At 38.8% G+C, this 21,144-nt stretch overlaps 1 protein-coding gene across 1 annotated transcript in view; it reads left to right on the forward strand.

The window, feature by feature from the left end:
* Positions 1–21,144, forward strand: part of SLC44A5 (solute carrier family 44, member 5) — a 142,388-nt gene that overhangs the window by 104,025 nt on the left and 17,219 nt on the right. Inside the window, exons 9-15 of the mRNA XM_006888614.1 lie at positions 866–965; positions 3,389–3,481; positions 8,680–8,767; positions 9,295–9,557; positions 10,194–10,288; positions 13,022–13,125; positions 15,096–15,169. Of these exons, the coding sequence (XP_006888676.1) occupies positions 866–965; positions 3,389–3,481; positions 8,680–8,767; positions 9,295–9,557; positions 10,194–10,288; positions 13,022–13,125; positions 15,096–15,169 (817 nt within the window). The remainder of the gene's footprint in view (positions 1–865; positions 966–3,388; positions 3,482–8,679; positions 8,768–9,294; positions 9,558–10,193; positions 10,289–13,021; positions 13,126–15,095; positions 15,170–21,144) is intronic.

Consider the following 21,144-nt stretch of genomic DNA (forward strand, 5'->3'; position numbering starts at 1 on the left):
GAATAGACACTACACCAAAGAATACTTTTAGAAGGCCAATAAACACATGAAGAAGTATGCAAGACTGTTGTTACGTGCCATTGAGTCGCCTTAGCTGTTGTTAATGTTCTTGTCACGTGTCCTTGAGTTGGAACTGATTAATGACTGATCCCCCAGCAGATTTTTCAGAAGCTGTCCACCACCAATACTCTTGGTACCCACAGTCAGGAAATTAAAAGATAAATTTCATTAGGAAAGTCTGCTGTCAAAGACCTCTCCAGAGTGCTGAATAGCAATGATGTCATCCTAGATACTAAGGTGTGTCTGACCAGGAGCTGGAAAATGAGCAAGGATGATAGAAAGAGAATTGATGTTTTTGAGTTGTGGTGCTGGAGAAGAGTATTGGACATACCATAGACTGCCAAGAGAACAAATGGGATTTTTCTGGAGAGAGTGAAACCAGGCTGCTTCTTGGAGGCAAGGATTTTGAAACTGTCTCACATACTTTGGGTATGTGGCCAGGAAAGACCAGTTCCTGGAAAAGGACATCCTGCTTGGAAGGACCGAGGGACAGGCAAGGAGAGAAGGACCCTGGATGAGATGGACTGACACAGTAAGTGGGGTGAAGGGGATCAGTGTATCAGGGACACTGAGACTGGCTTAGGATAGAGCAGACATCAGAGTTATTGTGCATAGGGGTCACTATAAGTCACAGGCAACTAGAGAGCACACACCAATAAACCACCTTCATAACGTAGTACTGAACAAAGTATCAGAATTGACAGACATTATTATAATAGTCTGCCCTAATTCTTGCTGAGAAAGTTTGTTTTGGATTGATTTGCATGATAGATCTGATTTTGTTTGTTTTCTTGTTTGTTTCAAGTGATAATCCTCAGCACCATTGAAGTAATTATCATCTTCACGCTGATCTTCCTCAGGCACAGAATCCGCCTTACAATAGCACTGCTGAAGGAAGGAAGCAAGTAAGATCTTTGATGTAAAAGCTCAAATAATTGGTTAAACTGTTCATTGTCCACTCCATAGATACCTTGGGTTATATTTCCTTTATAAAAACAACCAATTTTAAAAAATTGTTCAACTGTACGCTCTACCACTCATTATAAGGCCACACAAACAAGTCCTTTGATTTTCCAAACCTCCTTTCTTATAGTAAAAAATAAGGAAAACCCCTTACCTAGTCTACTTGCCTTTGCGTACGTGTAAGAGAGCGAGAGCAAACAAAATACATGTTAGGAAAATAAAGTATATTTAAGTGCTAAAGTACTATCTTAAAGTTAGCTATAACTTGGAGAAATGATATTATTTATAGAAAGGCTTTAGGCCTTTTGTTCATAGGGTCCCTATGAGTCATACTCGACTTGAAGGCAATAAACAACAACAACAACATATATTATTTTATTTTTATATGTGGCTATATGCTAATATCAACATTTGAGATCATTTGCAAAACTTTAATTCATTCTAATTTTATTAAGCCAATTACATACTTTTGCTGATCTTGCATGAAATTTGCTAAAAGAATAATAATTGATTCTAGTGGCACTCAACTATCCATGTTTTCCCTAAGGCTCATTATTCAGGAACTCTTCATACACAGAGCCATTTTCATTCCCAAAAGAGCTACAAAATAAACACATTAAATTTTTCATACTATTCATGCTGAGAGATAATAAGACAGACTCTATAAAGTCACTTGAGAACAAAACTCTTAACTTTTTAATGTAAACAAGAAAACATTTGTATAAAGCCAACAGACCATGCTCTCTATTTAGAATGGTGGAAACTCAGTTTTTGATGACTCTGGACCAACACATTTAAAATTCCCTTGAAGGTTTAGGTTAACAAAATTACCATTCATAATAATAATTACAATAATGTCATATAAAGCCATTGGTTTAAATAGTTGTCCAGCAGTTTGTCAAATTAAATTCTTTCTTTTCCAAAATATCTGAAGCCCTGTGATTGGCCACTGAAAACTGCTGATTTACTGGGTTTATTACTTAAATTGTATGATATGCAATTTTGTGTGAGTTGCTCCACTTGTTTGCCTTTAATAATGTGCGAGTCTAGCTTAGAACTGTGAGGATGGGAGAACCCTTAAATTCTAATTTTCTGATTCTTAGACTTTCAGTAGGAATCAGGATTTTGGTTTTCCTCCTGATGAAAATGATCCCTTAAAGGCCAGGGACAGGTTGATATATTGCACAAAAGTAAGATCTTGAATGAATAGGCGTAAAAATGCAGGATAAACATCTAGAGGTGGTCACTAAAACGGGCAAAATGAGGGAACGGTGTAGCTCAACTAAAAACAAAGGAGTTATTTTTTTAAAAAAAGCAAAGAAGGTAACAGATGCAAAAACAATTGAAGATATATCAAAGGTAAAATAGATTAGAAAAGGTTACTTCTTTAATCTTATTCTTTCAGTGGTTATATCAAGTAGCACTGTCCTCGTCCGGTGTCATAAAGTGAAAAGGAATTTTAAAGGGACAAGTCAGGAACAGAGCATTGAGAATCCTAAAAATTTATTAAATCAGGCCCTATGTAAGGAAATAGCTAAGAAATCATTAGATGAAAAGAGAAGAGTAAGGAATCATTTGTGAAATGCTGCCAGGTGGGAAAAGCGTAGAAATTGTCAGTTCTTCAAAAGGCAAGATATGAGTTACAAGCAGACACACAGAGAACTTACCAACAATTTGGTTGTTAAGAAAATAGAATAAGCTGTGATATGTGAAAATAATTTCCCACCAATCAATATGCTCACCAGAGGTTAGTGAAGACTTTTCAAAGATGGGACTTCTCAAAGAAAGGATTTCTGATTTAGAAAGGGATTATTACCGTTGAATTACTGATCTTCGAAAATTCACTGTCATTGCATCAATTCAAACACATTGTGACCCTGTAGGACAGAGTAGAATGTCCCCACAGGACCTTCTTGGCAGAAGCAGACTGCCTTATCTTTCACTACAGAGCTATTGATGAGTTTGAACTGGCAATCTTTTGGTTAGCAGTCCAGTAATTTAACCAGAGCTTATGATGATCTTCAAGGTCATCTCTTATTTTATGAGCTTAAAAATCTAAACACAGGTAGTAGGGAGAGTTGGGAAAATTTCTGGCACAAATTATACAGGACCCCTCGAAAAATATGCCTAAAAATTAAAAAAAAGTTAAAAAAAAAACAAACAAAAAACCAACAACCCACGTACATTAGTTAATATGCCTGGATCATCATCCAGAAAAAAGAGGGAGTGGATTTTTCTAAGGCAGTGGTTATTGATATTGTTTATAGAACTAATTCAGCTCAAAGTCTGCTAACAGAGAACAATTTAATTGAGAAACTAGAGTTCTGAATATCATTTTAAATTTAAACTATTTGCTTTATTTCAGAGCGGTTGCATATGTCCCCAGTACCTTATTTTATCCAGTTTTGACTTTCATTTTGATCTCAATCTGCATTTCCTACTGGGCTGTGACAGCAGCGTATCCTTTGAAAATTGGCTATTTCTTACTTTTTTATTATAAAGCTTTTTTTTATAAGCTTTAATTTTTTGTTTTTCATCATTCATTCATACAACTTTTCCTCCCTCCCCTTTCTCTGGTTCATTTTGTAATATATGACCTGTTCCAGACTTTCATACTTCTAATGTCTAATGATAAAGGATAATGATAATGGATAAAGATTATCCAAAAACGACTGGAACGGCACATCAGCAGAGAACTGCCAGAAGTCCAGGCTGGGTTTAGAAGGGGTCGTAGTACTAGGGATATTGTAGCTGGTGTTAGACAGATCTTAGCTGAAAGCAGGGAATACCAGAGGAACGCATATCTGTGTTTCATTAATTATGTGAAGTCATGTGACTGTGTGGATCATAACAAACTGGCTGACTCTGAGAAGAATGGGAAACTCAGAACACTTGATCGTTCTAATGCAAAATCTATACTTGGACCAAGAGGTAGGTGTCAGAACAGAGCAGGGAAACACTGCATGGTTCAAAATTGTGAAAGGTGTACGCCAGGGATGTGTCCTGTCCCCATACCTTTTCAACCTGTATGCAGAATAAATTATCCAGGAGGCTGGACTCTCTTAAGAGAAGTGTGGCATCAGGATTGGTGGAAGATCTATTAACAATCTGTGTTATGCAGATGACACAACCCTGATTGCTGAAACTGAGGAAGACCTGATGCACTTGCTACAGAGGGTCAAGGACTGCAGCCATCAGTATGGATTGAGGCTCAATGTCAGGAAGACAAAGATTCTCACCACTGGGCCATTGGCAGCATCAGGATGGATTGTGAAGAGATTGAGATTGTTAACAACTTTAGTCTGTTTAGCTCGATAGTCAACACTCTTCGTACCAGTAGCCAGGAAATAAAAAAACGTGTTGTGATGGGAAAGTCTGCTGTTAGGGACGTCTCCAGGATACTGAAAAGCAATGGTGTCACTCTGGAGACTAAGGTGCATCTGATACAGGCTATGGTCTTTGCAATCACTTGTTACGCATCAGAGAGTTGGACAATAACTAGGGAGCATAGAAGGAGAATTGATGCCTTTGAGCTGTGGTACTGGAGAAGAGTGTTGAGGGTCCATGGACTGCCAAGAAAACAAACAGATTCATCCTGGAAAGGATTAATCTAGGCTGCTCCTTGAAGGCAAGGATTCTGGGACTTCGTCTGACATACTTTGGACGTGTTGTAAGGAGGGACAGGTCCTTGTAGAGGGACATCATGTTTGGGAGGACGGAGGGACAGCACAGGAGGGGAAGACCCTCTATGAGGTGGATTTATTCAATGACTGGGGTACTCAGGATGGGTGTGTCAGAGGCAGTGCGATTGGCACAGGATAGAGCAGGGTTTAGGGCTGTTGTACATAGGGTTGCTATGAGTCGCAAGCAACTCGATGGCACATAACAATAACAACAATGTCTAATGATGCATTGTTTTCAGATTGTCCTCTTCACCATTAGAGTGCAGTGTTCATTTTCCTGCTCTCCCCCAACCTATATCCATATTATTGTTATAACGGTCTTATGTAGTATTTGTTCTTTTGTGACTGTGATATCTCACTCACCTTAATGTCTTCCAGACTCATTTATGTTGTGTAATGTTCTGCAAATTCTGCAAAAATTGTTTTAAAATGCTGAGAAATATTCCGCTGTGTGAATGTACCACAGTTTCCCTGTGCATTCATTTGTTGATAGACACTTGGGCTGCTTCCACATTTTTGCTACTGTGAAAAATGCTATAGGAAACATGAGTGTACACAAATCTGTTTGTGTGTTGCAGCTCTGATTTCTTCAGGGTATATTCCCAGTAGTCAATTGGCTGGGCCAATTGATACTTCTATTATCAACTTTTTGAGGAAGTGTCAGACTGGCTTTCATGGTGGTTGTACCATTTTACACTTGCACGAGCAAGGGATAAGAGTTCAGATCTCTCTGCATCCTCACCAACATTTGTTGTTTGCCATTCTGTTTATCCTTGGTATGTTGATAGGTTGAATTGAAATCTCATTGTTGTTTTTATTTGCATCTCTCTATTAGCTGGAAAGGAAGTTATGCTCCCAAGCCGAAGGTGGGTGATTTTCATCTGCGGCCCTCGGCCAGGTTCAAATTGTTTTCTTGTCAAACATTTTTCTAGGTGGTATAGCACTGGTCTGTGCATTGCTGTACAGAGGTAACTCATGGTTGCTGTGATGCTGAAGCCTGTGACAGTGATGTGCCAATCGTAGTAATGGGTACCCATGGTGGACCGTGTTGGCTGGAACTTCCCGACTAAATCAAGCCTGGAAGCAAGAGCGGCATCCACTTCCGAAATGGCTTGCCTCCGGAAACTCTATGTACGAACAGTGCTCAGGCCATTCATTCACAGGGTCGCTATGAGTCGTCTACGACTCGACGGCACCAAACAACACCACAATTAGCTAGAAATCACACTATTGGTACTGTTGTTGTGTGTCTTTGAGCTGAAACTGACCCATAGCTAGCCCTCAAATTTTCAGAGAAACTAAATCACATGGGAGGAGATTACCCATCCTTCTCTCAGTTGGTCAAACTACATGCCTTTGGAAGTACAGCACAAATTCTTACCACTAGGTCCCCAGAACTTCCCATTCTCATGATAGATGAAGAAGAGATTGAGATTGTCAACAATTTCAGCTTGCTTGGTTACACAATCAACACTCTTGGTACCAGCATTTAGGAAATAAAAAAAATAAAAACCACCACAAAACAAATATATAAAGAAATGAAGCACATTAGGAAAAGCTGCTGTCAAGGACCTCTCTCCAGAGTGCTGAAGAGCAATGATGTGTAGAGATAAGGTGCACTTGATTCATGCTATGGTCTTCACAATTACTTGTTATGCATCAGAGAGCTGACAGTGACTAATGATGATAGAAGAATTGATGCCTTTGAGTTGTAATCCTGAAGAAGAGTACTGAATATACCATGGAAAGCCAAGAGAAAAAATAGCTCTGTCCTGGAGAGGGTGAAACCAAATGATTGATTGGAGACAAGCATTTTGAATTTCTGTCTTACATACTTTGGGCATGTTTCCAGGAGAGCCCAGTCCTTGTAGAAGAACATCATGCTTGGATGTGTGGAAGGACAGTGCAGGAGAGGAAGACATAGGATGAAATGGAGTGACATAATAACTGGGGTGTTGGGGGTACTTGTGTCAGAGACAATAAGACTGGCTCAGAATACAGAAACATTCAGATCTGTAAAAAGAACAAGGACCATGTGGTGATGGCCATGTCTGGCCTTTGTCAACTTCACAAAGGGTACCTGTCTCCTCAACAGTATGAGTAACACAAAACCAATTCCCATGAGGTCAGACATGTCCCATATAATCCCATACTTCTTTCTACTCATTTCAACACTAATCTTACTGCTTTTCTCGGTCCAAAATCTGATGCAATAACTCACAGACATGTAGAACTATGCTAAGGAAGCCAAAAGGTTATACTTCAAGTTATTAGCAGAATGCAGCCAGAATGGCTTCCGAAATGTGCTCACAGTCACCTCTGCCTTGAATTTCATGGCTTTTGGCCAGTGTTACAAAGCTCTCAGTCCTGACAATATTGCCATCCCCTACCCCAGCATTAGCCAATGTTACAAAGTTTTCCTTCCTGCTAATTACGGCCCATCACCCCATGTTGTCTTACAAACTTGGGCAAAGGCTCTTAGCTCTGGTTCTAATGGTATGGTAGTCCCATCTCACATCAGGTCTTTAGTTTGTTCATGATTCCTAGTGGTGAGGTTTCTTCACCGATGGTGGTGGTGAGGTCTCCAAAGGCATCCTACAGTCTCTTTCTTCTTTTTTGCCAGGACAAGAAAGGTCTAGTACTGTGGCTAGAGATGTTCAATTTATTCGCAAGTCTAGCCACTCCTCTTGTAGATTGTTGAGACTGGCCAATCCTTTTGTTTAATGCTAAGATAGCAAATCCCCTTGTGGATTCTGTGAATCTGACCTGACCTTGTAGATGGTCAAGACAATCTGCCCTATTCCCATAGTATTGCCCATCCACCTGGAAAGCCTTTAGAAAAACTTCATAAGAGCTATTGTGCATAGGGTCACTATGAGTAGCAGGTAACTCAACAGCACCTAATAAGAATAGCTAGAAATTTACTACTGTAAACCTTGAGTCTACATTCTTCTTCTGACACCACCAGTGTGTGTTCATAGTGTTGTCTATCCTTGTGAAGACTAGGGATATCCTAAAGAAGTAAGCTGTTGGTGTTGTGTTGTTCTGTTTTGTTTTCCTTTTGAAAAAGTCTGTATTTTATCAACTGAATTTTCCCTCAAATAGTCATATAATAGATTCAGATTTGTCTTCACAATAATAACTTTCTTTGAAGCCCATATATTTTATTGTTTTTAAGAGACTGTTCAGTATTGCTGGCCCCATTCTATATTATCCTGGACCTGAAATATGGATTTCTTTTTATTGTTGTTAGGTGTTGTCAAGTTGCCTGCAACTCATAGTGACCCTATGTACAACGGCTCTGAACCCTGCCCTATCTCAAGACAGTCTCACTGACTCCAATATACCTAATCCTGTTGCCCCAGTTACTGTGTCAATACATCTCATCCTAGGTCTTCCTCTCCTGCATTGTCCCTTTGCCTTTCCTACCATGATGTCCTTCTCTAAGGACTGGTTCCTCCTGGCCACGTGCCCAAAGTACGTGAGATAGAACTTAAAAATCCTAGCACCCTCTCCAAGACCTATTTGTTCTCCTGGTAGTCCACAGTATATTCCGTACTCTTCTTCAGCACCACAAATCAAAGGTATCAATTCTTCTTCTGTCATCTCTAGTCATTGTCCAGCTCTCTGATGTATAGCATGTAATTACAAAAACTGTGGCCTGGATCAGGTGGACCTTGGTCTCTAGACTGACATCTCTGCCCCTCAGCACTCAGGAGTGGACCCTGACTGCAGACTTTCCACATATAATTCTTCTTTTGAATTCCTTATTCCTGGTGCCAAGAGTGTTCATTGTAGAGCTTAGCAAGCTGAAGTTGTTAACAACTTCAATTAGCTATGAAAATATTACACAGTAACAATTATTTTTAAGGTTAATATCCTCATGGGCTTTTGAACTATCTACATTATTTTTTATATGTTTACTTGTTTTTAATATAAAGGTAAGAAATATATCCTTAATCAATCTTCTCAGTTTCTTGGCTACATCAGGCTCCCCTGTATATAAAGTTGTAAGCCCTGATGGACAATGTATGTTTGAAAATCAAACCTGTGAACCAGAGGTAAGTCTAGGAAACTTTCTTACCTACTTAGTTTGGTAGAGAATTATTATGGTTTTTTTTTCTTTAGCATTCCATTTTGCATTTGTTGTAGGTAATATATCCTGAAACAGAAATCCTGTGCATTGAGGGGATCATTGCTCAGAAGGGGAGATGGACAGATAGTAGCATGAGAACATTGCAAACAGTGGGAAGAATGGAGAAAGCACTGTATTTGCTTCCCAAGATCTCATTTGTCCTCTCAAACATCAAAGAAATCTATAAATGTGAAATTATGTGAAGTGTACAGAGTGAAAAGGATATGCTAGAAAATGAGATATCCCATAAAACTCATTAAAGAGTTAAGGACACAAACTCTTATTAAAAGTGTCTCAAATTATGCAGTAGAAAATAGATTAGTACAAAAGCTAATGGAGAAAAACAGAACTTGTAATTGAGGGGCTAGAGAAGAAGGTAAGGAAGATGTTACCATGTAATGGCAGCAAATTTGATATTAACTTTGTGTTTTCTTTTCTTTTTTCCGAGTGCAGATATTTAATTCCACTGATATTTACAGAATTTGCCCTGGGGCTATGTGTAACTTTGCTTTCTATGGTGGAGGGAGCCTGTATCATGACTACATCACTATCTTTCAAGTGTACAATCTATATGCCTTTCTCTGGCTTACAAACTTTGTCCTTGCATTGGGTCAGTGTACCCTTGCTGGTGCCTTCGCTTCTTATTACTGGGCTGCAGAAAAGCCAAAGGACATTCCACCATTTCCACTCTTTAATGCATTTGGAAGAGCCATAAGGTAATCTTCATGGTGAACTCTACCTCTATCGTCCTAGTTTTATTTATTGTGCTTTCATTCTCTGTTGGCTGGTTAATTCAAGTGAAAAGGTAAAAGTGGGTCAAAAGTATGATTCAAGATTCAAGGTGCCCACTGGCTTTGGTTGGTATCATAGCCACAGTTCTAAATGTCAGGGTCACTGTACAGGGAAAGAGGTAAAGGAATAACCAAATTAGACTGTAGATTGGCTCCATAATATCCATTGTTCAGTACAAATATTGCATTTTAACAGTGTCAAGCTACTGGTATCAGTACCTTGTTGGGGAAGAGGAAGACAAAGATTTAAAATCCTCTTTGGAAGTTTATTTTTATCAACTGGAATAAAACGATCCAACTTAATGTCTATATAATTAACTCGTATCCTTTTAAAGAGCTCTGACAGTATGGTCCATAACAAATTGTACCATTAATGCAAAGGCTGAGAGTCCACAGGGACTACGTGGGAGAAAGATGTGCATGCAGTCTCTGCTCATTGCAATTTATAGCCCAAGAAACCTAATTAAGAGTCAGAATTGACTTGACAGCAGTGAGTGAATGAGGGCATCTTTTAACTAATAGTAAAGACATGTTAACTGTTCTCATTTTATCTTTGCCCAGATATCATACAGGTTCTCTAGCATTTGGATCTTTAATTCTTGCATCTGTTCAAATGTTTAGAATTATTTTACAATATGTGGACCACCGCATTAGAGGTAAGATACCAGAATGTACCTTATCTTAGATTTTCTGACTTTTGTGTAGAGAAAGACTGGGGCAGTAGTAGGAATGTTGTTGTTGTTGTTGTTAGGTGCCATCAAGTTGAGTACGACTCATAGCAACCCTATGAACAACAGATCTGAACCTTGTCCTATTTTGTGCCATCTTCACACTTCTTGACACACTAGAGTCCATTGCGGTAGTCACTGTGTCAATCCACCTGGTTAAGGGTCTTCTTCTTCTTTGCCTGCAACTCTTCCAAGAATCATGTCCCTCTCCAACAAATAGCCCCTCCTAGCAACATACCCAAAACATATGAGGTGAAGCCTCATTGTCCTTGCCTCCAAAGAGCACTCCAGCTGCACACTCCCAAGACATATTTGTTTGTTTGTTTGGCTATCAATGAGATGTTCAGTGCTCCTTTCAAACACCACAGATAAAAGACATCAATTCTTCATCTGTCATCCTTATTCATTGTTCAGTTCTCAGATGCGTAGCAAGTAATCAGAAAGATTGTGGCCTGGGTCAAATGCACTTGGTAAGGATAGGAAGTGAGGGATAGGAGTAGGGGATACTTGATGATTATAAGTTTGACTGCAGAGGTGGTAAGATTTGGGGTGAGCTTTGAAGGCAAAGTCAACAAGAAATGCTGAGGGGTTAGATGACAGAAGGAAGAATGTTGTGTTGTTGCTGTTGATTGCCTTCAAGTAGAGCATGACTCAGAATGACCTCGTGAACAAGAGTCCTAAAGCCCTTCTACAACCATCAACATTTATTAAAGTTCATAGAGTTTCTGGAGGCATGTTATTTAGGAAGTGGATGCCACTCCTGCTTCCAAACCTGTCATTTTACTCTTGTTATGTGTCATTGAATCGTCTGCGATGTATAGCGACTCTGTGTACAGCAGCTCTGAACCCTTCCCTGTCCTGAACCAGTCTCACTAACTCTGACACACCAGCCCCCATTGCTCCAGTTACTATATCAATCCATCTCATCCAGGGTCTTCCTCTCCTGTATTGTCTGTCCATTCTTATGAGCATGATATCCTTCCCCGTGGACTGGTTACTCCTGGCCACTTGTCCAAAGTATGTGAGATAGAACTTCAAAATCCTTTGTTTTCTTGGCAGTCCATGTCAAAGGCATTTGACTGTGTGGATCACAATAAATTGTAGCTAACCTTGAAGGAAGAATAGAGGTTAATAAATGAGGGTTTAATTTTAAAAGTTTGCTGCCACTTATTAATATATGAAAGTGTAAAAGGAACAGTGGCAACACAGAGATGAACTAGTACAACCTCTCCTAATACCACAAAGGGGACTTGTCTCCACGAACAATATCCACAGTATAAAATTTATCCTGACCCTGTAAGGGTCAGGCATGGCCACCCACTCTGTTGCACTTACTTGTACCAATCACTGGGTCTGAAATTCATTACCTATGACTACACAGACTTAACAGAATATCCTTTTACTGATAGTTTAGAACTTGTTTGAGAAAGATTTGAGGATGGGGTAAGGCAATGGATATCATACAGTTTAAGTCCAGATTCAGCAAATAGTCCCAAATCAGGTTAACAGCAAGGTACAAAACCTCAATTAATTCAGACTGCTTCTCAGTCAACAGCAAACACAGTCCCTCCGTTAATTCAAGCAGCATCTCAGTCAGGAGCAAGATACTTCTGGTTCAGGAAGCTTGGCCCCAAAGAATACAAACTGCTTTTTCTGCTGCTGCTGCTGCTGTTTCTTTCCTGGTATTGAAGTTCATGTCTCAAAGGCTCTGGCCCAAGCTGTGTATGGCTCTGTAAGGCCTTGCCACAGTTTCTCTACAGTCTAGTTATGTTGGCTTCACAGCTGTTAATGATGTTGCAAACCACATATCTGCAGTTGCGGTAGCTGGAAACCATACCGCCATGGGGAGCTAAGGCGATGGATGGAAAAATTCATTCTTAAAAGTCCTAACACCAGAGGAAGCAAAAAGAAGCAAATTTGGAAAAGAATATTAAGAACTCTGGTTTTTTGCACATTAATAGTGAGAATCATGATGGTGACATCAGATTGGGAATGCCAGGTCTGAAACCCAGACAGAATAGATCAGGCTTGAACTATAAATGTGGGTTTCATTGACTAAGGTGTGCCTGATACAGGCCATGGTCTTCGTAATCACTTGCTATGTGTCAGAGAGCTGGACTAGGGATGATAGAAGGAGAATTGATGCCTTTTGTGCTGTGGTGTTAGAGAAAAGTATTGTATATACCATGGCTTGCTAAGAGAATGAACAGGTTCATCCTGGAGAAGATTAAACCAGACTGCTCTTTGGAGGCAAGGATTTTGAAGTTTCCTCTGACATACTGACATGTTGCAAGGTGGAATCAGTTCATCAGAGATGTCATGCTTGGGAGGGTGGAGGGACAGTGCTAGAGACGAAGACCCTCAATGAGATGGATTGATTCAGTGACTGGGGTAATGGGGGTAGGTGTGTCAGAGATGATGATTGGCACAGGATAGAGCAGGGTCTAGGGCTAGTTTACCTAGGGTCACTATGAGTCAAGGGCTCTCGACCGCACATAACAACAACAACCATTGATATAAAATGTAATAACTGACACATACTGTTTACAGACACGTAAACTCTGTTTTGAATATACTTTTAAAGATCTTATTTTTATTCCTTTTTTTTTCATAGAATTCAGTTGCAAATCATTAACAGATTCAAATTATTTCTTCTCATAGCTGCCCATAACAAGATTTCTAAATTCCTACGATGCTGCCTAAAGTTCTGTTTCTGGTGTTTGGAAAAAGTGGTGAAAGTACTAAACAAAAATGCCTATATAATGGTAAGAAAATTTTTCAAAAAATTTCCTAAACATATTCTTTGCAGACCTGAACTTCATGACTATACTGCTATCTCTGAAGTGCTTTTACATTATGTGTCTTTATTTATCACCATGTTTGGAAAGGGGTTTTTAATTGAATGTATGGTTCTTGATTATGCTTTGCTAGTTAAAATAGCATCTTAAACTCTGTTGCATTATTATCTTCAATATGGTTTTATAGAGGAAAAATATTATTTACACTGGAAATTAAAAGTATTGAAAATTAATTTAGTCTATATTTTACTCTAAGAAGAAACTATATAACTCTAGGATTTATGTCTTGCTTAATGAACAGTTTTTTAAATGTATCTCATTGTGAAAAGTGAAAAATGTCAATGAATCAATGTGTTGCTTATTTCCCATGATGAAAAATAAGATTTCTAAAGAGATATTCTTCTTTTATTGATATTTTAATGAAAGTTAATAAAGTGCTTGGATTTCTGTTCATAAACTGCTGCAGAGATATTCTTATTAAATAGGTGATTCAGAAATGCAAACCTTGTAAAATTTAGCATTCATGATTTTAACGACATTTGCTCATTATCTCGGTGACAGAGTCTGAAAAAAGTATTTAGCACAAAGATTCAAGTAGTCCTTAATTTGTTTCCAGTAAGAATATTTCAGCTTTTTAAATAAGTAAATCAAGTGTAGTGAAAGACATGTTTCCTAAGAGAAACGTATGCAGCCTATTCATCAAGAAACCCAACTAAAATCTTTCAATGACACACCCATTACCTAAGATTTAAGAGAAAAAAACCTGCCTCTATATGAAACTGTCTGATTCCCATACAATTTAAGAACATCTAGCACCCAAGGTTGGAAGCAGTAGTGGCATCCACTTCCATAATAGCTTGCCTCCAGAAACCCTATGAACCTGGAGAGAGGATGAAAGGCACCCAAGCATCGAGGACTCTCCTTCATAGGGTTCCTATGAGTCGCCTGCGACTCGACGGCACTTAACAACAACAACAAGCATCTAAGGCACATTTTATTTTCAACTACCTTCAAAGTCAATAGAACACAAGTTCACCATAGCTCAAAAGGCAGAAAGAAGGGGTAGGAATAGATATAAACAGGATAGGCTGTTAGTTTTATGGCCTTCCTGTCATTAGATTTTATATTTTCCTATCACTGGTCTAGTTGGAGTATGTTACTGTAAAATAAGCAGATGCAGTGTGGGGGTGGCTGAGTCTGACTTCCACCCACTTCAAAAAGGATGATTGTACCCATTGATATCATCCACAGTATCACACAAATAGCTACCAGTCAGACATGGCACACTTCCTCCCTGCCCCCCCCCCCGCCATGCTCCTACGTCTATTTTTATCAATCATTGGATCTGATGTTCATTGCAAATTGACTCATAGACTTTACTCAAAATTGTGGAGTTTATTAGGGAAATAGTTTGGGGAGTGGGAGAGGCAAAGAATACCACACAATACAGGTCCAGGTTTAGTCCAGCAGTCCCAGGCCAGATACACAGGCACAAGTCCTCAACTAGTGAAGTCCAGTTTCAGTTCAGCAGCAGAGACTAACTTCTGGTTTCCTCAGTCATCCAGCAAGCTTTGTCTCATAGCAATTCAGTAGTACAAAAAAACCCCCTGATCTCCTCCATTGCAAGCTTTGTCTCATAACAGTCATAACTTTTCCTTCAATCATCAAATAAGCAAAACCTTTAACTGTGACTCCATCTCCAGGCTTCCTCAGACTACATAATGTCACAGTATCTTCACAGTTTCTTCACACCCACTTCACAGTTCCTTATATTGGTCCCATAGCTGTTGATGATTTGCAAGATTATGTGTCCTCAGTTAAGGTATATAGACACCATTTCCCCTATTGGGGCCTAACATAATGGCTATAAAAGCCAATTTTTAAAGTTCTAACATCATAGTTACTGACTCCATAATAATGTCAACTCTGTTCTTCAGATTGCAATATATGGCAACAATTTCTGCAGATCGGCAAGAGAAGCATTCAATCTCCTGATGAGAAATGTTATAAAGTAAGTAATAAAGCTTAGCCTGCAATAGACAATGTGATAAAATTTGAGATTTATATATTTTACATGTCTTATAAATATCAGTGGCCTTGTTGTTGTTGTTAGGTGCCTTATAGTCAAGAATGACTCACAATGATCCTATAAACATCTGAATCTTATCTTGTGCAATCCTCATAACCTCTGAAACACCTGAGCCCATTGCTGCAGGCACTGTGCCAATCCATATAATTGATGGTATTACTTTCTCTTGCCTACCTTCCATCTTTCCAAGCATGTTGTCCCTTTCCAGGGAATAGCCTTTCCTAGCAACATGCCCAAAATACGCGAGACAAAACGACCATTCTTGCCTCCAAGAACTCTGGCTTCCCTTTTCCCAAGACATATCTATTTGTTCTTTTGGTATTCCATGGGTTATTTAGTACTCTTCTCTAACACCACAACTCAATTCAAAAGCAACAATTCTTCTTCAGTAATTTGTATTCATATTCTAGCTCTCATGCACAGCAAGTGATTCAAAAGACGATGGCCTGAATCAGGCACATCATAGACTTTAAACTGATATCATTGGTTCTCAGTAATTTGGAGAGGTCCTTGACTGCACCGTTGTCCAATGCCTCACATATTCTGATCTCCTGAATGTTGTTATTAAGGGTGTTAATTGTGGATTCATGTAAGATCATTGACTATTTCAATGTGATATTGTTTATAGATCCAAGGATGAAGACTGTTGCTGTTGAGATACAACCCATATTGAAGGCTGTATTTCATTTTCTGCAGCAAGCATTTAAAGTGTTCCTCACTTTTAGCAGCCAAGGCTGTTTCATTTGTGTAATGTAAATTATTTATGAGTCTTCCTCCAATCCTGATGCTGTGATCTTTTTCATACAGTGCGATTTCTCAAATGATTTACTCAGTTTAAAGATTAAACATATATGGAGAAAGGGTATAACCCTAATGCACACATTTCCCAAATTTAAACCATGCACTATCCACTATCCCCTTTCTATGTTCAGACATGAAACATATTGGTTTCATATGTACATAATTAAGTGTTCTGGGTTTCTCATTCTTACCAATATAAGCCATATTTTGTTATGATCCACACAGTCAATAAAGCCTTTGCAAAGTCAATAAAACGCAAATACACAGTCTTCTGTTGTTCTCTGTTTTTAGCCAAGGTCCATCTGACACCAGCAACGATAACCCTTGTTATATAGCCTTCCATAAACACAGCTTGAACTTCTGGTGTTCTCTGTCAATGTACTGGTCTAGCCATTTTTTATTATTATCTTTAGTAATATTGTGCTTGAAAATGTTAATTTCATATATTTAAATAATTTTAAAGTTTTTGTTGTTGTTATGTGCCATTGATTTGCTTGCAACACATAGTGACCCTCCCATGGACAACAGCCCTAAACCCTGCTCTGTCCTGTACCAATCACACTGTCCCTAACATACCGACATCAATTGCCCCAGTCACCGAATCAATCCACCTCACAGAGAATCTTCCCTTCTTGCGCTGTCCATACACCCTCACAAGCATGATGTCCCTTTCCAAGGACTGGTCCCTCCTTACAACATGTCCAAAGTATGTCAGATGAAGCCTCAGAATCCTTGCCTCCAAGAAGCAGCCTGGTTTAACCCTCTAAAGGATGAACCTGTTTGTTTTCTTAGCAGTCCATGGTAAATTCAATACTCTTCTCCAGCACCACAGCTCAAAGACATCAATTCTTCTATCCTCCCTAATCATTGTCCAACTTTCTGGTGCATAACAAGTGATTGCAAAGACCATAGTCTGTATCAGACACACCTTAGTCTCCATAGAGACTTTTCAGTACTATGGAGAGGTCCCTAACAGCAGACTTTCCTATTGCAATACTTCTTTTCATTTCCCGGCATCTAATGCCAAGAGTGTTGACCATGGGGCCAAGCAAACTAAAGCTGTGAATAATCTCAGTCTCTTCACCATCCATCCTGATGATGTCAATTGGTCCATTGGTGAGAATCTTTGTCTTCTTGATATGGAGCCTCAATCCATACTGCAGTCCCTGACCTTCTGCAGCAAGTGCTTCAGATCCTCCTCAGTTTCAGCAGCCAGAATTACCCATAGATTGCCAAAAGAACAAACATATATGTCTTGAAAAAGTGCAGCCAGAGTGCTCTTTGGAGAAAAGAATGAAGAGGTTTAGTCTCACCTATTTTGGGCACTTTGCTAGGAAAGGCCATTCCTTAGAAAGAGATGTCATGCTTAAACAGATAGAGGGTTAATAAAAGAGTGGAAGTCCCCCAGCTAGGTTGATTGACATGGTGACTGTGACAATGGGCTCAAGAGTATCAGAGATGATGAAGGTGGCATAAGGTAGAACAGGATTCAGATCTATTGTTCACAAGGTTGCAATGGTTGTACTTGACTTAACACACCTACCAGTTTAACTAATACCAACTTGTCCTTGGTGTTAAGTTCCATTAAGTCAAATAAGACTCCTGTCCTATCCTATCCCATCTTTATCATTCCCAACACATGTGAGCCCATTGTCACAGATACAGAATCCATCCATCTCTTTGAAGGTCTTCTCTTTTACTGGCCCTCCACACTTCCAAGCATGATGTCCCTTTCCAAGGAATAGCTTCTCGTAACATGTCCAGAGTATGTGAGATGATGTTTCACTATCCTTGCCTCCAAGGAGCACCCTGGAAGCACTTTATTTAAGATATATCTATTTGTTATTTTGACAGTCTGTATAATATTCAATACTCTTCTCCAATACCACAACTAAAATGCATAGATTCTTCTCCTGTCATCCTTAATCATTGTTCAGCTCTTAGATGCAAAGCAGATGATTGGAAAGACTATGCCTTGAATCAGGTGTACTTTAATCTTGAAAGTGATATCATTGTGTTTCAGGATTTTGGAAAGATCCTTGTCAGTATAATTTCCCAATACTATATGTCTCCTGATTTCCTAAGCACTGGTATCAAGGGTGGTGATTGTGAATCTAGCAAAATAAAATGATTGACAATTTCAATGTTTTCTACATTTATCATGATGTTTCCTATTGGTCCAGTGGTGAAGATTTTTAATTTCTTAATGTTGAGATGTAATCCACATTGAAGGCTGTAGTCTTTGAGTCTCTGAAGTTCTCGATTCTCTCAGTATGTCCTCACTTTCAGCAAATAAAACTGTGTCATCTGCATAATGCAAGTTGTTTTTCAGTCTTCCTCCAATCCTGATGCAACACTTTTCTTCATAAAGTCTTGCCTCTCAAATTATTTGCTCAGCAGACAGATTGGATAGGTATAGAAAGGATATAGCCCTGATGTACAGCTTTCCCCATTTTAAACCATGCCGTGCAGTTTTACTGAATATAGAATTCATGTTTGATAGTTATGGTGAACTGATTGAGTTCAACAAATATTTCAGGCTCTGTTCCTTTCCCCCTCACTTTTTGCTATTATTTTTCTTCCTCAGATTTTGTCATTTCAATTGTCTCTAAAATTTCTAAATTCATTAATTCTTTTCCCTGAAACCTTAAATCTGCTGTTGAATGTTGTTGTTGTTGTTATGTGCCGCCGAGTCGCCTGCGACTCATAGTGACCCTATGTACAACAGCCCTAAACTCCGCTCTGTCCTGTGCCAATCGCACTGTCTCTGACACTCCCATCCCAATGATCCCAGTCACTGAGATTTTTAATTTCAGTTATTGTGCTTTTCTGACCCAGTTATTCATTGTAATTACATTTGCTAATGTTTTCTCTTTTATTGATATTCTAGGTTTCCTGTATCTTTTTTTTTTAGATCTACTTCATTTCAGTTCTTTGTCCATACTCTATTTTAGTTCTTTGACTATATAATCTCGAAATTGTCTTTTTTTATTCAATATTGAATACAATATTATTGCTGTTAAGTTTTTGTCTCCTAAGCCCCCTATCTATCTTTCTACAGGGATAATTTGTGTCACTTATTTTGGTCTTGTGCATAAACTATCTGCCCTTTTCCTTTGTATACCTTGGAATTTTTTTTATTGTTGTTGAAACTAAAGTGTTTGAATATGGTAATAATCCTGGAATTCAGATTCTTCCAGTCTCAAGGTTTGCTAGTCTGTGTTGTGTTTTGAATTGTTGATAGCTATAGTAATCTATTTATTTAGTAGTACTCTCTGTTTTTGTAGACTATTTTCCCAGTCATGTGTGGACATTGAAGTCTTTGTTTCTTAGCTTGCATATAATTAGTCTATTGACAGATAGTATATTGAATGTCAGAGGAAAACAAAACTTTCCCTTTCTCTGCAAATTGGTTTTCCCCAGGATCTTCTTTCATCACTTGTCCAGGCTTGATTTGAACCAAGAAGTCACCAAGATGAAAATGTAGGGTATTGTCAAGTAAGTTTTGAGCATGAATCTTGCACTGGGAATCTGTATGGCTTTCTAAATTCCCTCATATAGCTGATGTCTTTGACAGTTATCATTTACTAAAGAAGCATTAGCTTCCATTTTCAAGGGTCTCTTGTATACTTTAATGGAACTGAACACCAGGAGGTGTCAGGCAAAGGCCAAAATAGGTATCTGCTCTTTCAGCCCCGTTTGATCTTCAAGACTAATCAAATCAGGATGAGTGCCTTGTTTCAATCTTTTAGGCAGTCCCCAGACAGGTTAAATCAAACACAATAATACATAACTATAATCTGCTGGATTCTGTCTAGACTAGATATAAGGCTCCCTCAGAGGGAGTGCTCATCACTGCTTCATTAAGTTGGATCAACAAGCTTTGAGAAGGGTAGATACAGGCAACTGAAATAATAAAGCTGTTCTGTCATATATGCTGGACACTCTAGTGGCCCATAATAGGTCTTGACTCTCTGGAGTTTCAAATCTATCAATCAACCACTCAACAATGATGGGCAATATCCTCCTGCACCGTTTACCACCTCAGAGACATGTATAAAGTGTTAGTCAGTTTTCAAGTTCAACGAGTTTGATTTTTTTTAGTCTGTCATTTATGTGTTTCTCTTTTTCTTAATTCAAGATTCATTTAGTTACTATAATCTTTTGAAAAGTTTCCAGAATTTTGGAAAAATTAGTTCTGCCAGTTGCTACTTGTTTTCCTTAGTATCACCTTGTGAAATTTTTTAAAAAATATTTTTGTAGACGGATATGTGTTTACAGATGCTAATGTCACTACTTGCCCCAGACACCTGACAAGAATATCATATTTCGCTGAATAGGTTTACGTTTTCTTTCACATCATTAATTACTCTTTATGTTTTCATATACTTGTTACGATCATCCACCTGTATCTTTATGCTCATTGTTGTTGTCATTTACCATCAAGTCAGAACTGACTCATAACTGACCCTCCAGTAGGTTTTCAGAGGCAATTAATTGCACAGGAGGAGATTGCCCATCAGCATGTGTTAATTTTTATTATCCCTCTTATCGCAGCTTCCCCAAATGAACCACATAATGTTGCTAACTACAGCCGTTTCTTCTTTTTGTTTAACAGCAAAATCAAATGCACCCTAGTGAACAAAAGTAGAGAACAAACTGCAAATTCAAGATTTATGGTGTCTGCAGGCCTAATTTTAGGGGAAGACTGACATCACCAATAACATCTAATGGCCTTACCCAGCTATCTTGTGTTTGCTTGATTAAAAATAAGTCAGAACTCAATTGGACGTCACCTGATGGTATGCATAGGAATCAGATTGACTACATTTGTGGAAGGAACCGCTGGAGAAGCTCAATATCAGCTGTGAAAACTAGGCCGGGGGCTGATTATGGAACAGAAGACCAATTACTCATATGCAAGTTCAAGCTGAAGCTGAGAAAAATTAAACCAAATCCACAGGAGCCAAAATATGACTTTGCTTTCATACCACCTGAATGTCAGAATCATCTCAGGAACAGGTTTGAGGCCTTGAACACTAATGAGCGAAGACCAGATGAGTTGTGGGAGGATGTCAAAGGTATCATCCAGGAAG

Source organism: Elephantulus edwardii, unplaced genomic scaffold (assembly GCF_000299155.1).
Source record: "Elephantulus edwardii isolate Elephantulus edwardi_28Jun2011 unplaced genomic scaffold, EleEdw1.0 scaffold00069, whole genome shotgun sequence".
NCBI lineage: Eukaryota > Metazoa > Chordata > Mammalia > Macroscelidea > Macroscelididae > Elephantulus > Elephantulus edwardii.